The sequence below is a fragment of the Trachurus trachurus genome (assembly GCF_905171665.1).
Source record: "Trachurus trachurus genome assembly, chromosome: 3".
Lineage (NCBI taxonomy): Eukaryota > Metazoa > Chordata > Actinopteri > Carangiformes > Carangidae > Trachurus > Trachurus trachurus.
In genome coordinates this window covers 15,032,942-15,049,482 of record NC_139893.1, presented here as the reverse complement: position 1 = coordinate 15,049,482, position 16,541 = coordinate 15,032,942, and the positions used below count along the sequence as shown (strand labels likewise).

Here is a 16,541-nt window from a genome sequence, read left to right as displayed (position 1 = left end):
AAACTCAGTGTAAATGAGAGTGTAATCACCTGTTTACCTCCGTGTTTCCTGCTTTGTGACCCGCTCTCCCCCCGCATGCTCTGCTCAGTGGTCGGTGTGTACAGGATATGCATTTGGCCTGCGTTAAGTTCTTTATAAACATCTCCGAACCCACGTAAATGTTATCCTCCATGTCCTTGAGCCGGCTAAATATTATAGCTGGCCTGGAGAGCCTGACTAAGAAGTTGTGATTCTCCTCAGTAAATATTTGCCTCGTAAATGCCCACTTCACTGCTCAGGGGGAGTCTTTTTTTTCTTTCTTTCTTCCAACCACACATGCAAATGCCTTAAGCTTTATTTCTCCATAACCTTCAAGTGGTTTTACTTTAGAGTTGTTTCTAAAATTACAAATCAGACTCAGCTCAACAACATTGTTTGAAGCTGTAAGGCCCAGATGTTGAACTCAGATCTCAAAGCTCAAATCTGTATCATGTTGCTTGGAGCGCTTAGTGCCAGCTCAACTTGATTTCACAGATAATTTCTCAATGGCTCAAACACAACGTGTGTTATAAGACTTTTCAAAACAGGTTAGAGCTGTCAGGCACAAAGGAATATAAGATCATATGATGCACAATATGAAAGATATCTTCTTTTGACTCCAGTGACACAACAGCAGACGTGTACATCTCTATGAAAGTTTTATGACCAAGTGGAAAGTTTGTTTTCTTTTGTTTTATTTTTTTAATAATATTATGTGATTAGGAGGTTAAGTATGTCAGTGTGGATGTAACTTTTCATTTGAAGGCAGCAATGTGTCGTGGACTGTCAGTTTGAATGAATGAATACAGCACCCATTACTGGTAATCATCTATTTGAATAGTCTCATAATGTTGTCTGTACATCATGGTCCTCACTCTCTGGGTTGATGTATTTATTTATCAGAGTGACTGTATATCATTTAACATATTCGCTATAAGATGATTTATTATGGAGATTATTATGTTTTATTTCCTATATTTGTATTTTGTTATTTCACCTAAAAGGCAAATAGTTATTACTTGAAACACAACAGATCTTCATGTCATCGAGACGTGTTTATCAACATTTTCGCTGAATTTCACTTCCAATTATGCATCGTCTCTGTGCATCACACACACATCCATTCTCCATTAGTTATATTGCCAAACCTTTGATCCACTGAAATGAAATGGAGGGTTTCTGTTTTGTCTGTCATGTCGCTTCACCTCTCACTCCGGTCTACAGTGAAAGCTGAAGTTGTTTTGTCGGTTGACAAAGGGTCTATGTCTGATTATGAATCACAAGACAGCTAACTTGTATAAATAATATGAACTAAATGATGTACATGTATGTTAGATTTTTAATGATTTTTTGTTAGCTAAATTATTATACTTCTATGTCAAAGTAAATGAAGTGAAATATTAAAAAGTTTTAGTTTGTGGGGAAAAAACTGTATTTTTTATTTTATTTTTCTCTAAAAAATAGTGGTCACAACTCACAATTCCTTTTTAGAGCGACAGAAAATAATCATAAGAGATGATGTGCAGCAGCAACAACACATTTTTCTCCGTCTCATCAGTATCTTTCTATAGTTTATGCATCGTGTCGGGCCGTCAGTAGGTGGCGCTGTTGCCTCGTACGTTGAGCTAGAGGAGGCCTCCACTGCTCCCTGCTGGTTCTTGGCAACAGTGTTCACTCAGTCCTTCTTACCAAAATAAAACTTCATGGTAGTGATGTGAGTAATGTGTACTCAGCTGTCGGTAGGTCGTGTTGACAGTGTGATGGACCTCTCATGCACATTGTCTCCCCTCAGCTGACACACACACACACACACACACACACACACACACACACACACACACACACACACACACACAGACGTCCCGGGGAGTACATGAAAGTAATCAGTGGGTTTATCCTCTATTGTAAGTGTGTGTGTGTGTGGGGATGTCGAGACGAAGTAAGCACACATTCATTGGTTTAGCTTTAAAATCATTTCCAGTTGTTTATTTGATGTGTTATAAACATAAAACACCTGTAAAACCTATAAAACACCTTCACAGCTTAAATGACACGCTTCCTTCACCCCCTGTGCACAGTGTTTTTCATTGACCTTTACTAGTGTATCGTTAGGGGAATCGCAAACTAACCCTTTGAGTTCAGCTTATGTTCAACTTGCTCTTTTTCACAGTTTGATTTCTGATCATTAGCTGCCTTCCCTTCATCTTTATCGCCTCAGTTACACTCTCCTTAAACCTTGAGGCAGTGGGTTGTCCCCTCCAGCAGAGGCAGCAGTTGTGCTCCTGTCCTGGAGAGGACGGCTCGGCTCAGCTGACCAGGTGCCGCTCGGCCCTGCTGCATGGGTTTCTAATTCCAGCTCCATGTGCTGCTGCAGCTCCCCTCCACTTTTCTCTGTATCCACCCGCGGCTATTTGGGGAACTACAGGAAAAGAGGTTCTCACCCCTTTTAGCCTCACAAGTGTTAAGCCCTATCAGTTTATTTACCACTCGGAAACATTACATGATGCCATATTTGCCTGTGAACCAGGAACTAAAAAAAAAAAAAAAAAAAAAAAAAAATGCAAATAACCCAAATGCATGAGTTTGGGCCATTTGCATGAAATAAGAAAATAAAAACTGCAGTAATCATAAATTCATACTGTATTTTGGCTCTGCTCAACGCTGTCACAGCTGGAGAGGCGTATGAGGGGAATTTCTCGAGCTTCACCGAAAGCATAACCAAAACATTATGTAACATAAATCTGGCACAATACGAGACGTCCCACCCCTTTAACACGGACTCTCTAATCAGAGGCCACGCTCCCCACCCTGTCTCTCTGTAGTATGTCAACACTGTCCACCTCCTCCTCCGTCATCGAGGGACCACTGCCTAAAATTTTTTAAATCGTAATAACAAAAAATGAGGCTAAAACAGCAACAGATTAAACAGCACGTGTTTAATCAACGTCACTTTTACCTGTCCATTTACAAATATCCACATCATCCTCAGTCACGCTTCACTGCAACAGCCTGATCTCCAACAACAAGATGTCCTGTCTGTTCCCTCCTCAAACAACTAAGAGTCTACTGTCCTGTTACATCCAGAGCACACTGCTGCCACGCTTTAAAAGGTTAGAGGACTGATGTACAGCTACAGTATTGGTTCCAGCTATTGAATGCCGGAGCTTGTGCTATTCTTACACTTTCTCTCTGACACTCTCGCCCTCTGTCCTGCTCCCATGAGAGGCATCAAAGTCCTGACTGAGAGAGTGCTCGCTCAATAAAAGAAACATCTAACTGAACAGGCAGCACAGTAAGCAGCTGAAATGACTGCAAAAAAAAAATAAAAAATAAAAATCCATTTGTCTCTACCTGTCCACTTCACTAAACTAAATGATCACTCTGTCTCTCCTGCAGCTGCCTGCATGGTCGAATATCACCTGACAAACTAAACTCTAATTTTCTACCACCTGCCACCACACACGCCCTTTCACCTCCCTCTTTCTCCTCCCCTTCTCTCCACAAGCAGATCCACCAGGAGACCCGCTGGGCACTCCTCCCCCACGGCCCCTCTGACCTCCCCTCCTCCCTTCCTCCCCTCCCCTCTCTCCGCCACCAACAACTGCCAGCCAGCCCCTTTACATTTTAGGCGTTTCACGGGCCCTCAGATCCAAAACGGCTCACAACAAGTGCATAAAAGTAGCGCAACCTTGCTCTGCAGCCCCCTCCAATTGCCCCCTCCCACAACACAACACACACACACACACACACACACACACACACACACACACACACACACACACACACACACACACACACACACACACACACACACATTCACACACCTATGCGTCCTCCCACTTGTTTCAGTCTACACTCAAGAATTTTAAAGATTTTCCTCCCGCCCACACCTCCTTGTTATTTCTTGACAAATTAATCGATCTCCATCATTTTACTCCCCCCAACATACACTGTTGGGGGGAGTAAAATTACACTTTAAGTGAGGGAGACCCATGAATACCTGCAGGACTGATCAAAACAAGCTTTTATCTTCAACTAATGAATACAGCAGAAATATATATATATTTTTATATTTTTATATTTCTGAGGCTCCTTTTCTGTAATTCTGCACATAAAAGTAGAGCATATGTCACACCCAAGCACTTCCAAATCCATACTGACACTTTCTGTTGCTGCTATAAGGAGAATCCAGGTCATGAAAGGTTATAATGTATGTGAGTCTTTCCCTATACTCCCACAAAAATCCAGCTTTAGGTTATGCCATGGTAGTTTAGTCAGTGTTTTTAATGCTATGCTTCAGCTAGGTCTTATGATTTGATTCACTGTAGACCATTTAACTCTTTGTAACCAAATGTACATGAAATAGATTGTTTGCATGCATGTACATACATTGCACCTCTTTCTCCATTTGTCACTCCCACATGCACACATGCAGCAGCGGCAGCCCCCCTCCTCCATTAGAGTTATAATTAATCCAACTGCTCCAGTGACAGAGCAGAGTAGCCCCTGCAGATAAGGTTTCAGCTGTTGGCTGTTTCTCTGGTTCTCTCCTTATTTATTCAATACAGCTACAGACAGACCTACGTGAACCTCAGACCATGTGGCCTGCACAGTGGCAGATTTATATTTCAGCCAATTACTCATTTATATGTAATAATAATATGTATTATAATAAAAGGGGGGGGTGAAACAATTTAGTGTCCAAGTGGAGCATAACTCCAATTTGAAATATTTTAATGTTTAAAAAAGTAAAATAAAATAAAAAATCTCTGCACATTCCAATAAACTTTTTTATTCATTGCAACATGATACATTACATGTTGGGCCTCTATACTAATTGTGTATAAATGCAAAAAGGCCTCCAGTTTTCTTATCATGACTCAGGTTCAGACTCGTGCTACAATTTTAAATGCAATCAACACATTTTATTGCAATCAACTACACCCCAGTACTTCTACAAATATGTGTATCACTGAAATGTCATGCCTGGACTAAGAAATCACTCATGTTTAAATGTCTGTACACAATGCTCCTCCTCAGCTTTTAAAATGTGACTCAGTGTTTTCTTGATGGATCACTATAATGAGAATTGAACTCTTAATTGGCTCATCGGGGGGCTGCAGCACCGGTGGAGCTGTCCGTCAGTGGTTGGGGGTCCTGGCTGTCACTGTGGCCTAAATGTGTTCAGATGAGGGCAGCATTTTCCCATTTTAAGGCTGGATGAGGCCTACTTGCAACAAATCTATAACCCTGCTTGGTAGCAACTGGCATCAACCCCTTACAAACCCCCCCAGTGGTCCGCGCGCTCCTTTTACGGCCCTCGAGGTGGGACCGCGAGTCTCGATGGGAGGTCAAAGCGACAGCTCCATATATGGCGCGCGCTCTCTCCTAGCCGGGCGCGCGCAGCGTCACTCCTGATCCCCTTCTGAGACCTGATGGGTCTGATGGAGCCGGGCCCCTCCCTCCACCGGGCGCGCCTCCTTGATGCCCCCCACCCACCAACCCACCCACTCCTCGGCCTGTCAGCATCCTAATATGGCAGAGGGCCGGGATGGGGGCCAGTGCTGAGGTTTGTGAATGGTGGAGTTCGGGTATATAAGGGGCACGAGTTGAACAGAAGACCGTAGCTGGTTCAGCAGCAGCATTGGTTGGGTTCCTTCTCTCCGAGCCGCAGAGACACTCCTAAGGTAAGACCCTGCCAGGACCTGAAGCCGCTCATCCAGACTGGGACAGCAGACTAGGTTACAACCAGCTACAGCACCGCTGTAGGAGTAGGAGCATCTACTGGAGCGAGAAGTTAGACAAGCCAGCCGGGGACAGGAGCCCGAGGACCGGACACTACTGGAAGCAACATGGGCAACTTAATGGAAGATAGGCTGCAGACCCTACAGTCTACAGCCTATCTTCCATTCAGTTGCCCATGTTGCTTCCAGTAGGAGAAGCAAGAGGGAGAAAGGGGGGAGAAGGGTTGACAGCTGAGGCCTGAGAGAAGCCATGAGGAAAGACAGGTGGCTCAGGAGCACAGTGATGGACAGGAGAGGTTATCAGATCAATCAGGCAGTGGATAGATAAACTGATAGACTGATTAAGCAGGTTGATTGTCCTGATTCAACATCTTTATTATAGACAGCCTATAACACTGAGGCCTGGTGAGATGCTGACGCTTAGATGCGCCCCCAGACCAATTAAAAAGCCAGAATTGTTTACCTGAGGAAAGTGATAATGCCTTGCTTTAAAAATCCTATTCTATTGATTTATAGATTTGAAATATTAGTGATTGGTCGAGATACATTGTGATTTATTATACCTGAAGGAGAATTGAATTGCCATGTGCCCTTAGTGTGATTTATTTATTCAGGTTTATTCAGGCTGATGTCGTAATGGCCTGCTGTCAGTGTGCCATGGATGCATTTAGCGCATGCCATGGGCCCTGATCATGTTCAAGCTCCAGTAGATGTTGCAATTATTTTTAGTCTTTTTTAGCCTGTGACAATTCAGACAGCACGAGATTAGGACAGAACGAGGTTTTTGGTACCTTTCTCATACAGTGTGTATCACCATCTGCTGTGATGATAATGGATTCCCTCCTTTCCTCTTACAGAAACAATCATGTGTGACGACGAGGAAACTACCGCCCTTGTGTGCGACAACGGCTCCGGTCTTGTGAAGGCTGGCTTCGCCGGAGACGATGCCCCCAGGGCTGTCTTCCCCTCCATTGTTGGCCGCCCCCGTCACCAGGTATACAGCGAAGAGAAGCCTCAACTATAGACAAATAGGAGACAGGACTAATTGGACATGGGGGAGAAAAAAAAACCCAAACAAAAACAAAACACAATTTGACAATTACTCTAATCATCACACCTCTGCCAGCACCTTGTCTGAAATTGAGAAATATCATTCGTCTAATTTCAAAACAGTGAAATCAATATTCTTAGTGGCAGGTGCATCAGTATTTTGGCAGAGGGATCCGGCTGGAGTGATTAAAATATTAAACTCTGATTGCATTGTTTCAGGGTGTAGTTTTGTGCAACAGGTGGCAGCAGCGTGGAATAATAACTCTCGAGCCATGTAATTTTGGCTCCTTTCTCCTCCAGCAATGTGGCCTTTGCCTCCTCGAGGCTAAATTCGTCACAGATGAATTGACAGTCGCACAATTGGTCTCTGTCAATCTCCGTGACCCACGCTGCCATTTGGCACATTTACGCAACTGTCGCCGTGCCTGTTCAAAGACTTTAATCTGGCCAGAAGAAGGTCATACTTCTTCATGGATTATTCGACGTCCCCGTCTAACCTCCACTATCCCCCCTTCTCCCCCCCCTTCAGGGTGTCATGGTCGGTATGGGTCAGAAGGACTCCTACGTCGGCGACGAGGCCCAGAGCAAGAGAGGTATCCTGACTCTGAAGTACCCCATCGAGCACGGCATCATCACCAACTGGGACGACATGGAGAAGATCTGGCACCACACCTTCTACAATGAGCTGAGAGTGGCCCCCGAGGAGCACCCCACCCTGCTCACAGAGGCCCCCCTGAACCCCAAGGCCAACAGGGAGAAGATGACCCAGATCATGTTTGAGACCTTCAACGTCCCCGCCATGTATGTTGCCATCCAGGCTGTGCTGTCCCTGTACGCCTCCGGCCGTACCACCGGTAAGACTGACAACAACAAACAGCTGCCACTCATGACACAGAACAGACATTACCACACCCACCCACTATATTATAGAATAATATATAATTGACAAATATAATTGATAAATTATGTAACAATTTCAACACATAGTTTAGTGTTTACTCGGCTACTAAAGGGGCATTTTCCCCGCTTAAGCCATTTTTACGCACAACTTTTACGCACAGGTGATCGGCCATTCTGGGTCTATTCCTGCCATAGTTTATGGCCCTAATGTTGCATACATCAGTGTGTATGTGTAGTTTCTTCCTCAAACACCTACACTGGCTTCAGTTTTACTCACACAAGAATCTTTGAGGACTTACTGTCGCCCGACGAACTTCATGCAAACTCTCTGTTTTACCTCTCTTCAGGTATTGTGCTGGATGCTGGTGATGGTGTGACCCACAACGTCCCAGTCTATGAGGGTTACGCCCTGCCCCACGCCATCATGCGTCTGGACCTGGCTGGTCGCGATCTGACCGACTACCTGATGAAGATCCTGACTGAGCGTGGCTACTCCTTCGTGACCACCGGTGAGGAACTCAGCCCACACCAATACACAACAACAACAACAACAACAACAACAACAACAACAACAGCAGCAACACATTGACTATTAGCAAAGTAACTTATTATAAAAATTTAAGATTTTATTCTACCAGTAATTTTGTTATGAAAGTTAATCACAGATGTAAACGTATTAAGACAACATATCATAATAATGGACACAGCTTGTAAAGCATATAACGTAAATGCGCGCTGTGCCAGAAAGTGTTTAACAAACACAGTGAAAATTTAAGCTGTATGTCGAAGAAAAGCGAGTTAATAATTTTTTATTCAGACGTCTCTGTAAATCCGTTCATTGTAACTTACGCACGCTGACCGGCTGTGCGCTCCGCTGTTTGGCACTCTGGATAATAACTCATGAACTTGCCCCCCCACAGCCGAGCGTGAGATCGTGCGCGACATCAAGGAGAAGCTGTGCTATGTGGCTCTGGACTTCGAGAACGAGATGGCCACCGCTGCCTCCTCCTCCTCTCTGGAGAAGAGCTACGAGCTTCCCGACGGTCAGGTCATCACCATCGGTAACGAGAGGTTCCGTTGCCCTGAGACCCTCTTCCAGCCTTCCTTCATCGGTACTTCCCATAATAACCTTTTATTTCTCTCAAAATTATCAATATTAGAAACATGGAGTCTTGCGCCAACACCTGTCATTCTTTTTTAACACTTATCGCTCTCACCTGACCAGGTATGGAGTCTGCTGGTATCCATGAGACCGCCTACAACAGCATCATGAAGTGCGACATTGACATCCGTAAGGACCTGTACGCCAACAATGTGCTCTCCGGTGGTACCACCATGTACCCTGGTATTGCTGACCGTATGCAGAAGGAAATCACTGCTCTGGCCCCCAGCACCATGAAGATCAAGGTACTTAAGACCCTCCTAAATATTACAACTTAAAACAAGCTTAAATCAAGGATAACGGCTTTTACGCATAACGCAGCAATTATAACCAGTGTTAAACACGGGCACTTGACTCATCCGCTCTCTCCTCCTCCTCCTCCTCCTCCTCTTCCTCTAGATCATTGCTCCCCCCGAGAGGAAGTACTCCGTCTGGATCGGTGGCTCCATCCTGGCTTCCCTGTCCACCTTCCAGCAGATGTGGATCTCCAAGCAGGAGTACGACGAGGCAGGCCCCAGCATTGTCCACAGGAAGTGCTTCTAAATCCTCCAACTTCTTCTCCGACTTCTCCATCATCTCCATCACTTTTACCACCGGCTATCTGGGGATCGATCAAGGAGGAGGATCAAGCTCTGCGGCACTGCAACACTCTGCTGTCAATGGACTGTCTGCATGCGCTGTTGACATTCATATGCATTTTTTTTAATTCCTTGAAAATGTGCATATTTTTGTAGCTGTCTGTTGTCTGATGTTGCACGGAGAAAGGCTGTGAAAACCATCTCTGAACCATGCATCCACCAAAAAACTTTAATAAAAAAAATAATAACAACAACATGTTGCCCAACACATGTGAATGTAAGTGTATATACATATTGATAATTTATTAAAGTCCATTATTTGGTATTTCTTTGACCCTGGCCTTGTTTTTCTACAAAAGAAAAGGATAGTTTGAGAAGAGAGAAACAAAAGCTTAGGTGAAAATCATCTTAATTAAACATTCATGAATGACAGAACTGGGGAGAGAAAAATAACTAGTCAGCATAATCATAATTAACTCCAAAGCCTGGGATAATGAGCTTAATTGACAAAGCAATAAACCAACCTCACTATAACTGCAAGAACCAAAGGGGTGTAGAGGGTCATGGGGGTCGTAGGGGAAGCTGGCACGGCCTCCTGAAAATAGCTGAAGGAAACAGAGGGAGGGGAGGAGGGGAGGAGGGTGTCTCCCACTGTCCCATTTGCCCCCCACCCCCACCCACCCCTGACTGGCTCGAGGGAGGGGGCTGCTAGGTGACAGAGGTAATGAAAAGCGACGCCTTCAGCCTCCGACAGTCGCAGTTTGACTTGCCAGGAATGTGCCCAGGCAGCAGCAGCAGCAGCAGCAGCAGCAGCAGCAGCTCCTCGCTTTAGACCGGGCGGATCAGTGGCATGGGGGACACCTGACACCCGGCTCGAGTCCCGTTGAGCTGCCCGCCTGCCCCGTCCCCCAGACCATCTTTAGACAAAACCATACCTCGTGTCGTGTACAGTCGGGCATCTCCGCGGCGGCCCTACCCTTATATGCATAAAAGCCCACCAGGTTATCTGGGTGTGGGGTTAAGGCACAAAGGAGCAGCTATTACATCACCACACAGATTTATATGAGCATCTATGGCGTGCCACAGATACAATTAGGTCCATAAGAAGCTGATATAAGTATTATACCTACATATTGATAGCCTTAATAGCCACTAGTGGCCAATTAAAACAGGAAGTTAACCAATTAAGCCATTAAGTGGAATTGTTGCATGATGTCTAAACACAATAAAACACATTATTTAAATAGCCTATTATAAATACGTAAAACATGTCTTTAAAAAAAAAAATCCTGATAGAAATCATTATCAGACAAATGGCCCAATGCGCTCTGACCGCATTCCTGACATCCCGGGCCAGGGCCACCTGTTGCAGGGTGTGTTTGGGCTTTTTAAAAACACGTCTTCAGGTGGGCGGAGCTTCGCTAAGAGACGCAGCCTGTGTGTGTGCAGCGTGTGTATGTGCGTATGTCTGTGTGTGTGTGTGTGTGTGATTACAGCGCCGCCGTCAACGCCATCTGTTCTGCTCTGCTTCCGTGAAATTCAACTCCAGTGTAAGTATATTTACTGTACACAAATTTAGACGCTCTGTCTCGAGCCCTGAACCTCCGCTGCTCCTGTCGATGGATGGTCAGAGGGTTTTAGCGTTTACTCAGCAGCGATAGTGTCTATATCTCTGCGAGCGCTGACGGACAGGCGATTATCGACGCTCCATGTTTCCAATATGATTAACAGACAGACGCATCTATTAATAACACAATTTGTCATGACGAGCCGAGGTAATATGGTGCAAAATAGATTAACCAGAGCACTGGCTGTCCGATACAACGCAGTAGGCTGTCTTATATAGGATATAAGATTATTTTAAAACCGTCGTGGTGTAACAATAGGACCCAAAAGTTGGTGTTTTTTTTTTTAGATGAACACGTTATGAAGCCTGCTGCTGCTGTTGCTGTGTAATCTCGTGCAGTGATTCAGGCTGGCTGACCTTTAGGAGCATTCAACAACAGTCCGCAAGACCGCAGCAGCCAATCAGAGAGGGGGATACGCCGCTTACGTCATCACGTTCAAGAAGTTTCTACAGTTCGAGCTCGAGCGGTCGGTCAATTAAATTCACACCCTGGTGGCCGGTCTAATAGCGAAACCAAATAAATATACAAAATATTGATATTTATAGACATTTCCCCCACAAACTGCTCTTTTGTTTTTATCCCAGCTCACTGAGGGAAGCCCACCCCCAGGTAGAGGAGGAAGTGGGCGGGGTCTTTACACTCCAGCTGCGCTCCTATTGGTTTTCAACGCTTCCTCATTATGGTTTAAATGTCTGAGGATGCGACCAAACCTCACAGGGCTCCGGACCGTGATTGCATGCCCTCTTTCCCTCTTTTTTCTTTTCTTTAAAGCTTAGAAAGCAATGTAGTAGTCATATAACTGATCTCACAGACAGTCCTGTTTGACTTTTCCAAGGCTCTTCAGTTGGATTGCAGTGCAGAGTTTCCAAAGGGACAAGAAAGATGGTGACCAAGAAGAGCCGCTCCGAGTACATGAAGAAATTCAAAGACCCCAAATGGGAGACCTACACTAGGTGTTATGAGGAGATGCTGAAGTACAGGCTGACGCGCCGGCTGCTGGAGCACACACACAACCCTTGGTTCTGGTGTGGCTCCGACACCGATTCAGAGTCAGGAGGAGGAGGAAGAAGTCCCCCCATGCCCAGAAAGACCACCAGGGCAGGGACGGAGGCTGAGCTGGGTGAGTGTGACGCCCAGCAGGAGCAGCAGGCCAACGACAGAAGGACCACCGGGCCTGTACCCAGGCTGCCCCTTCAAGAGGAGGAGGAGGAGGCTGTGACTGCTGGACCGGCTGCAGGTAACCATGATATACTGTATCAGGGGCTCCACACTGCCTTTGGCCTTTTGCCCCCAAAATTTCAGGCAGTGCAAGTACATTTTTCACCTAGTACTTGTGCATGTGCAACCAGTAAATATAACGTTGGCTAAGCGAACAATCGATGCTGCATACTTTACCCTAGTGTACCAGAGGCAAATCCTGATTTTGAGGATCATGAGGATCATCATGAAAGTATTTGAGTTGAGTTGAGATTACTTTATTTATCCCATAGGGCAATTCTGTTTCTACAGCTGACCACCACACCACAATCACATACACAAGCATACATACAATTGAGGAGGAAAGTGCAAGGACAGTGCAAAATTAAGATCAGGTAAGATAAAAGTACAGAAATATAATAAATATATAAGTAGGGCAATATACGTAAAAACACATTGTCAACAACAGTACTAAAAACTACAGCTTCAAGCCAGCTGAGCATTCAACAAACTAATGGCAGAAGGCACAAAAGACCTAGAATAGGTCTTTTGTGCCTTCTGCCATTAGTATTTATCAGAAACACAGTGAAAATGAGAGGAAATGTGAAAATTTGCTTTGCAAGTGGAATTATGGTGTGAAACCTTACATTTTCTACCTGCCCTCATGTAATTTTAGTTAGTTAGTTAGGGGCCACTGTGCTCCTAGTACAAAACAAGTTAGTCTGGACCCCTGGATATTAATATGACTGAAACTGCAGCACATGAGGATGTACAGTATGCATGCTCCTCTATGATCTGTCACCCACTCCTCAGACTCACAGCTCGATGGAGCCAGAGAGACGAGGAGAGCACCAGAGGAGGAGGGAGAGGAGCAGAGACCCGGCAGCAGACAACTACCAGACAACCACAGGGAGCCGGACCAAGGTAATTCAGTGTAGAAATGCTGTCAGATAGTTATTAGCCTAGGTGGAAATATCTAAATAAATGAGGTATGAAAACTTTGTATTTGTAATAGACAATGAATGGGGGGATAACACTGAGGCTATAGAGCCTGTGCTCCCCCTTTTGGAGAGGGAGAGCAAAAAGATCAGACTACACAGGGAAGTCATTCTGCTCATAACAAGCACAGAAAAATATTTCCTGACGTTTTTTACACTGTAGCACATGGTCTGTCAAACTGTCCGACCAGCGTGAACTGTAACAGCCAAACTATGTAGTGGTTCAAAAAGGTAAATATCAACCTTATCATTGGATTACTCAGTTGGGTAGATACTCTTGCTCCAAATTAGCCCACCTCTATGCTTTATACTACAGTCTTGGCACTTCTCATCCTGCTTGTCTTCCCTCTTTGTAGAGAGAGACACTGGGCGACAGAGACGACAGCAGAGTAAACCCTCCAAACCTTCAAAAAAAAGTTTGCACTCCCAGCGGGTCAGACCTACACCGTCCCGGCAGCCGAAGGAGGACAGTAAGGAAAGCAGACATCCTTTTGCTCTGTACGGCTCAGGGGAGAGGGATGCCGACATCGCGGGCAGGAAGACGCACAACGTGGGTCCTGCAGCTTCAACTAATGAGGTAATCGAACCGTCTGTCAATGTTATATAACCGAACACGTTGTGTCACATGTGGAACTTAAATTCATGTTTATTTTCCTGACAGATCCATGAGTCGGCTTTACGTGCTAAGACCAGGCGGCAGGTGGAGCGCCAGGTCCAGACCCAGAGAACCGAGCGCCGTAGAGCCAAGTCCGCTGATCTGGACAAGGCCGCGAAGGTGGTTCCACCCGAGTTCAACCCCTGGCTCACTGAGTATATGCGTTGCTTCTCTGCTCGCGCTCGATAGGACATGCACACGACACGCACACACACTCAGCAGAAATACTTAAAGAAGATTCAGGACAAAAAAGAAAGTAAAGCCATTATTGCCTATCTATCACCTCTGAGGTTTAAGAACCTGTTAAAGTATAATTAATGGGGCTGACTGAGTCAAACAGCAGCTCCTGAATCACTCTGACTCTGAGAATGTAAACCTTGAAATTCACAGTGTGGCTTATTAATCAAAAGTGTACTATCATGTTTTTTTTAATCAATCAATTTTGATATAAGAAACATTTTACATGATAGAAAAAAAAACTTTTGAAAGAAAAAATAATTAAAAACAAAAGTACACACAAAAGTAAATACAATATTTCTAAAAAATATACAGATATTTAGATGCGAATGAAGAGTGTAACATTCATTTCACAGCCATACTTTGATGCAGACCCTTTAAACACATGCTGGACCATAGTGGACTCTCACAGGAGCAGTAAAATGGTACATACCAGCATGTTTGGATAGATTCAGAGATGAGTATTGTAAAAATGAATATCAGGAATGTAAAATGAAGCCCGCACATTTTGTACACACATGTAAACAAAGTCAAACACACTAGCAGGTCGTTTGTATTCCAAAATGTGCTCGGTTGAATCTGTGCAGCCTCGATGTGGATAGGCATCTTCTTATTTGTGCTGAGTGCGAAGTTGGTTCACGTACAGATTCAAATATGTTTCAGATCAATCAGTGCTGCAAACTGGCTCTTGTAGATTTAATGGTTTGTGTAACTTCAGTACTAGACCGTTTTCTGATAGATTGCAAATCACTCACACACTGTTGGCTGGCGGTCGTCTAATGTTGCGGTTGCATTTCTCCATGAGCTCGTTAACACTTTTATGTGTTATTAAGTTGAAATAAGATTTGTTTGTCCTTTACTTGTGTTAATCCATGTGTGTAAACCTGGTGCTAACACAGTCTGAAAATAGATGTATGTGAACTTTAAAGCCATTGCAATGACTGTGAACAGTGTGTGCAGTGTTTTTGCATACTGTAGTTGTTGTTCTTTATTCTTTAAAAAAAACAAAAACATTTATTGGTTGTGTGAAAAACATTACATAAAACAGCCAAGGTTGTTTTCAGCTTCTAATGCTTGTGAGTTATTTGATTATGTTTTAGACGCAAAAACAAAGATGATGAAGCCAAAGCTTGAGTTAGCTCTAATTAGGTATTCTATTATCTATTAGTAATAGAAATTCATGGGTACATATTAGTGATTTACTGCTTGCTGGTTAAAACGGTGTAGCTACTCTCCAAAGCAGGACCAAATCAGGCAGCACTTTGATAATTAGTCACCTTTCTTATATAATGTTTGTAGAGGATATTTAGTTTTCATGTTCTGTGTTCAACTTGTAAATATCTGTATATTTGTTTGTATGTTTTTGTTGATGTATGGAACGTGACAATATTATTTGTACATACGCAAAAAGACTCAAACTGATTTTTAACCCTTTGTATAAAAATTGAAACTTTTCTTGAATGTTGGGACCATGAGAAATTAAATCCCATGTACAGTAACTGTCATACAATCAGCTCTGTGCCATAAAGACTTGAAAAAAAGGTATTTTCACATTGCAGATATAGTTATTGGTCCAAATTATGTGTATATGTTACAGAGCTAATGGAGATGAGAGAACAAGAGGCCTGTCCTTCACATTCAGGCGTTTAATATTTATGTATTTTAACTTCGACATTCAGTATTACATTACTTGCTTTGCTTCATAAAGATTACATTTTACAGTGTTTTGAAGTTATACAGAAGTATAGTTAAAACAAATGTGAAGTTTTGTGCAATATACATTATTACTGCATTTGAGCCAGTGTTGTTTTTTTTCTTCTTTTTTCTAGATGTGACAATCTTGTGACAAGGTAGTTGATTGATGATGTACTTGATTAGTTCTTTAATGAGAATTGATTTTATAGCAAAGATTTTAAGAATGTAAAGGAATTTAGTTTTGGTGAGGAGATACTTCAATAAACATGTTTGTCTTTGTTTAGTAATCCATTAAGGGCTTTCACAATTGCTTTTAATGGGATAGTGTAATTAGAAAATTTAGTCTGGGCTAATTAATTGATTGTATTCCAAAATAATTCATTTACTAATGACATAGGATGTTACAGCTGTTATACTTTAAACTCCATAATTCTGTATTTTCTGTTTATAGGATATCATGCTTTTTATGCTGAATGTACGGATTCAGACTGTTGAGAAACTAAACGCTGTGGTGCAAAGTTTTCAATAAATCATTTTTTCACCTCTCTGTCTTTCACACTTGAAAGAGCATTTAGCATCATCAGTGTAAAAGACTCTTGCTCTGGCAGGTCCTAATTTTTTTTTTTACCCCTCACACAAAATAAATGCTTTGGTCCAAAAATGTCATATCAAATCTTCT

The 16,541-nt window shown here is 43.5% G+C and overlaps 2 protein-coding genes across 2 annotated transcripts; both read left to right on the top strand.

The window, feature by feature from the left end:
- Positions 1–5,445: 5,445 nt before the first annotated feature.
- acta1b (actin alpha 1, skeletal muscle b) lies at positions 5,446–9,777 on the top strand. The gene is made up of 7 exons (XM_083999491.1): positions 5,446–5,705; positions 6,620–6,756; positions 7,342–7,666; positions 8,060–8,221; positions 8,633–8,824; positions 8,938–9,119; positions 9,274–9,777. Exons 2-7 carry the CDS (start codon positions 6,628–6,630, stop codon positions 9,415–9,417), a joined length of 1,134 nt encoding a protein of 377 aa, XP_083855617.1. The 5' UTR covers positions 5,446–5,705; positions 6,620–6,627; the 3' UTR covers positions 9,418–9,777.
- A 1,169-nt stretch (positions 9,778–10,946) lies between these two features.
- On the top strand, positions 10,947–16,475 carry ccsapb (centriole, cilia and spindle-associated protein b). Its single transcript, XM_084001539.1, has 4 exons — positions 10,947–12,317; positions 13,076–13,201; positions 13,632–13,852; positions 13,937–16,475. The coding sequence occupies exons 1-4, from the start codon at positions 11,963–11,965 to the stop codon at positions 14,117–14,119; spliced, it is 885 nt and encodes a 294-aa protein (XP_083857665.1). The 5' UTR covers positions 10,947–11,962; the 3' UTR covers positions 14,120–16,475.
- Positions 16,476–16,541: the final 66 nt, after the last annotated feature.

Bases quoted from the DNA above. Each gene is read 5' to 3' on its own strand.
- acta1b (XM_083999491.1), top strand. From the start codon at position 6,628: ATGTGTGACGACGAGGAAACTACCGCCCTTGTGTGCGACAACGGCTCC. The intron at 6,757-7,341 runs GTATACAGCGAA...CCCCCCCTTCAG, and splicing joins TTGGCCGCCCCCGTCACCAG to GGTGTCATGGTCGGTATGGG. The intron at 8,825-8,937 runs GTACTTCCCATA...TCACCTGACCAG, and splicing joins CTTCCAGCCTTCCTTCATCG to GTATGGAGTCTGCTGGTATC.
- ccsapb (XM_084001539.1), top strand. From the start codon at position 11,963: ATGGTGACCAAGAAGAGCCGCTCCGAGTACATGAAGAAATTCAAAGAC. The intron at 12,318-13,075 runs GTAACCATGATA...CTCTATGATCTG, and splicing joins GACTGCTGGACCGGCTGCAG to TCACCCACTCCTCAGACTCA. The intron at 13,202-13,631 runs GTAATTCAGTGT...CCCTCTTTGTAG, and splicing joins CCACAGGGAGCCGGACCAAG to AGAGAGACACTGGGCGACAG.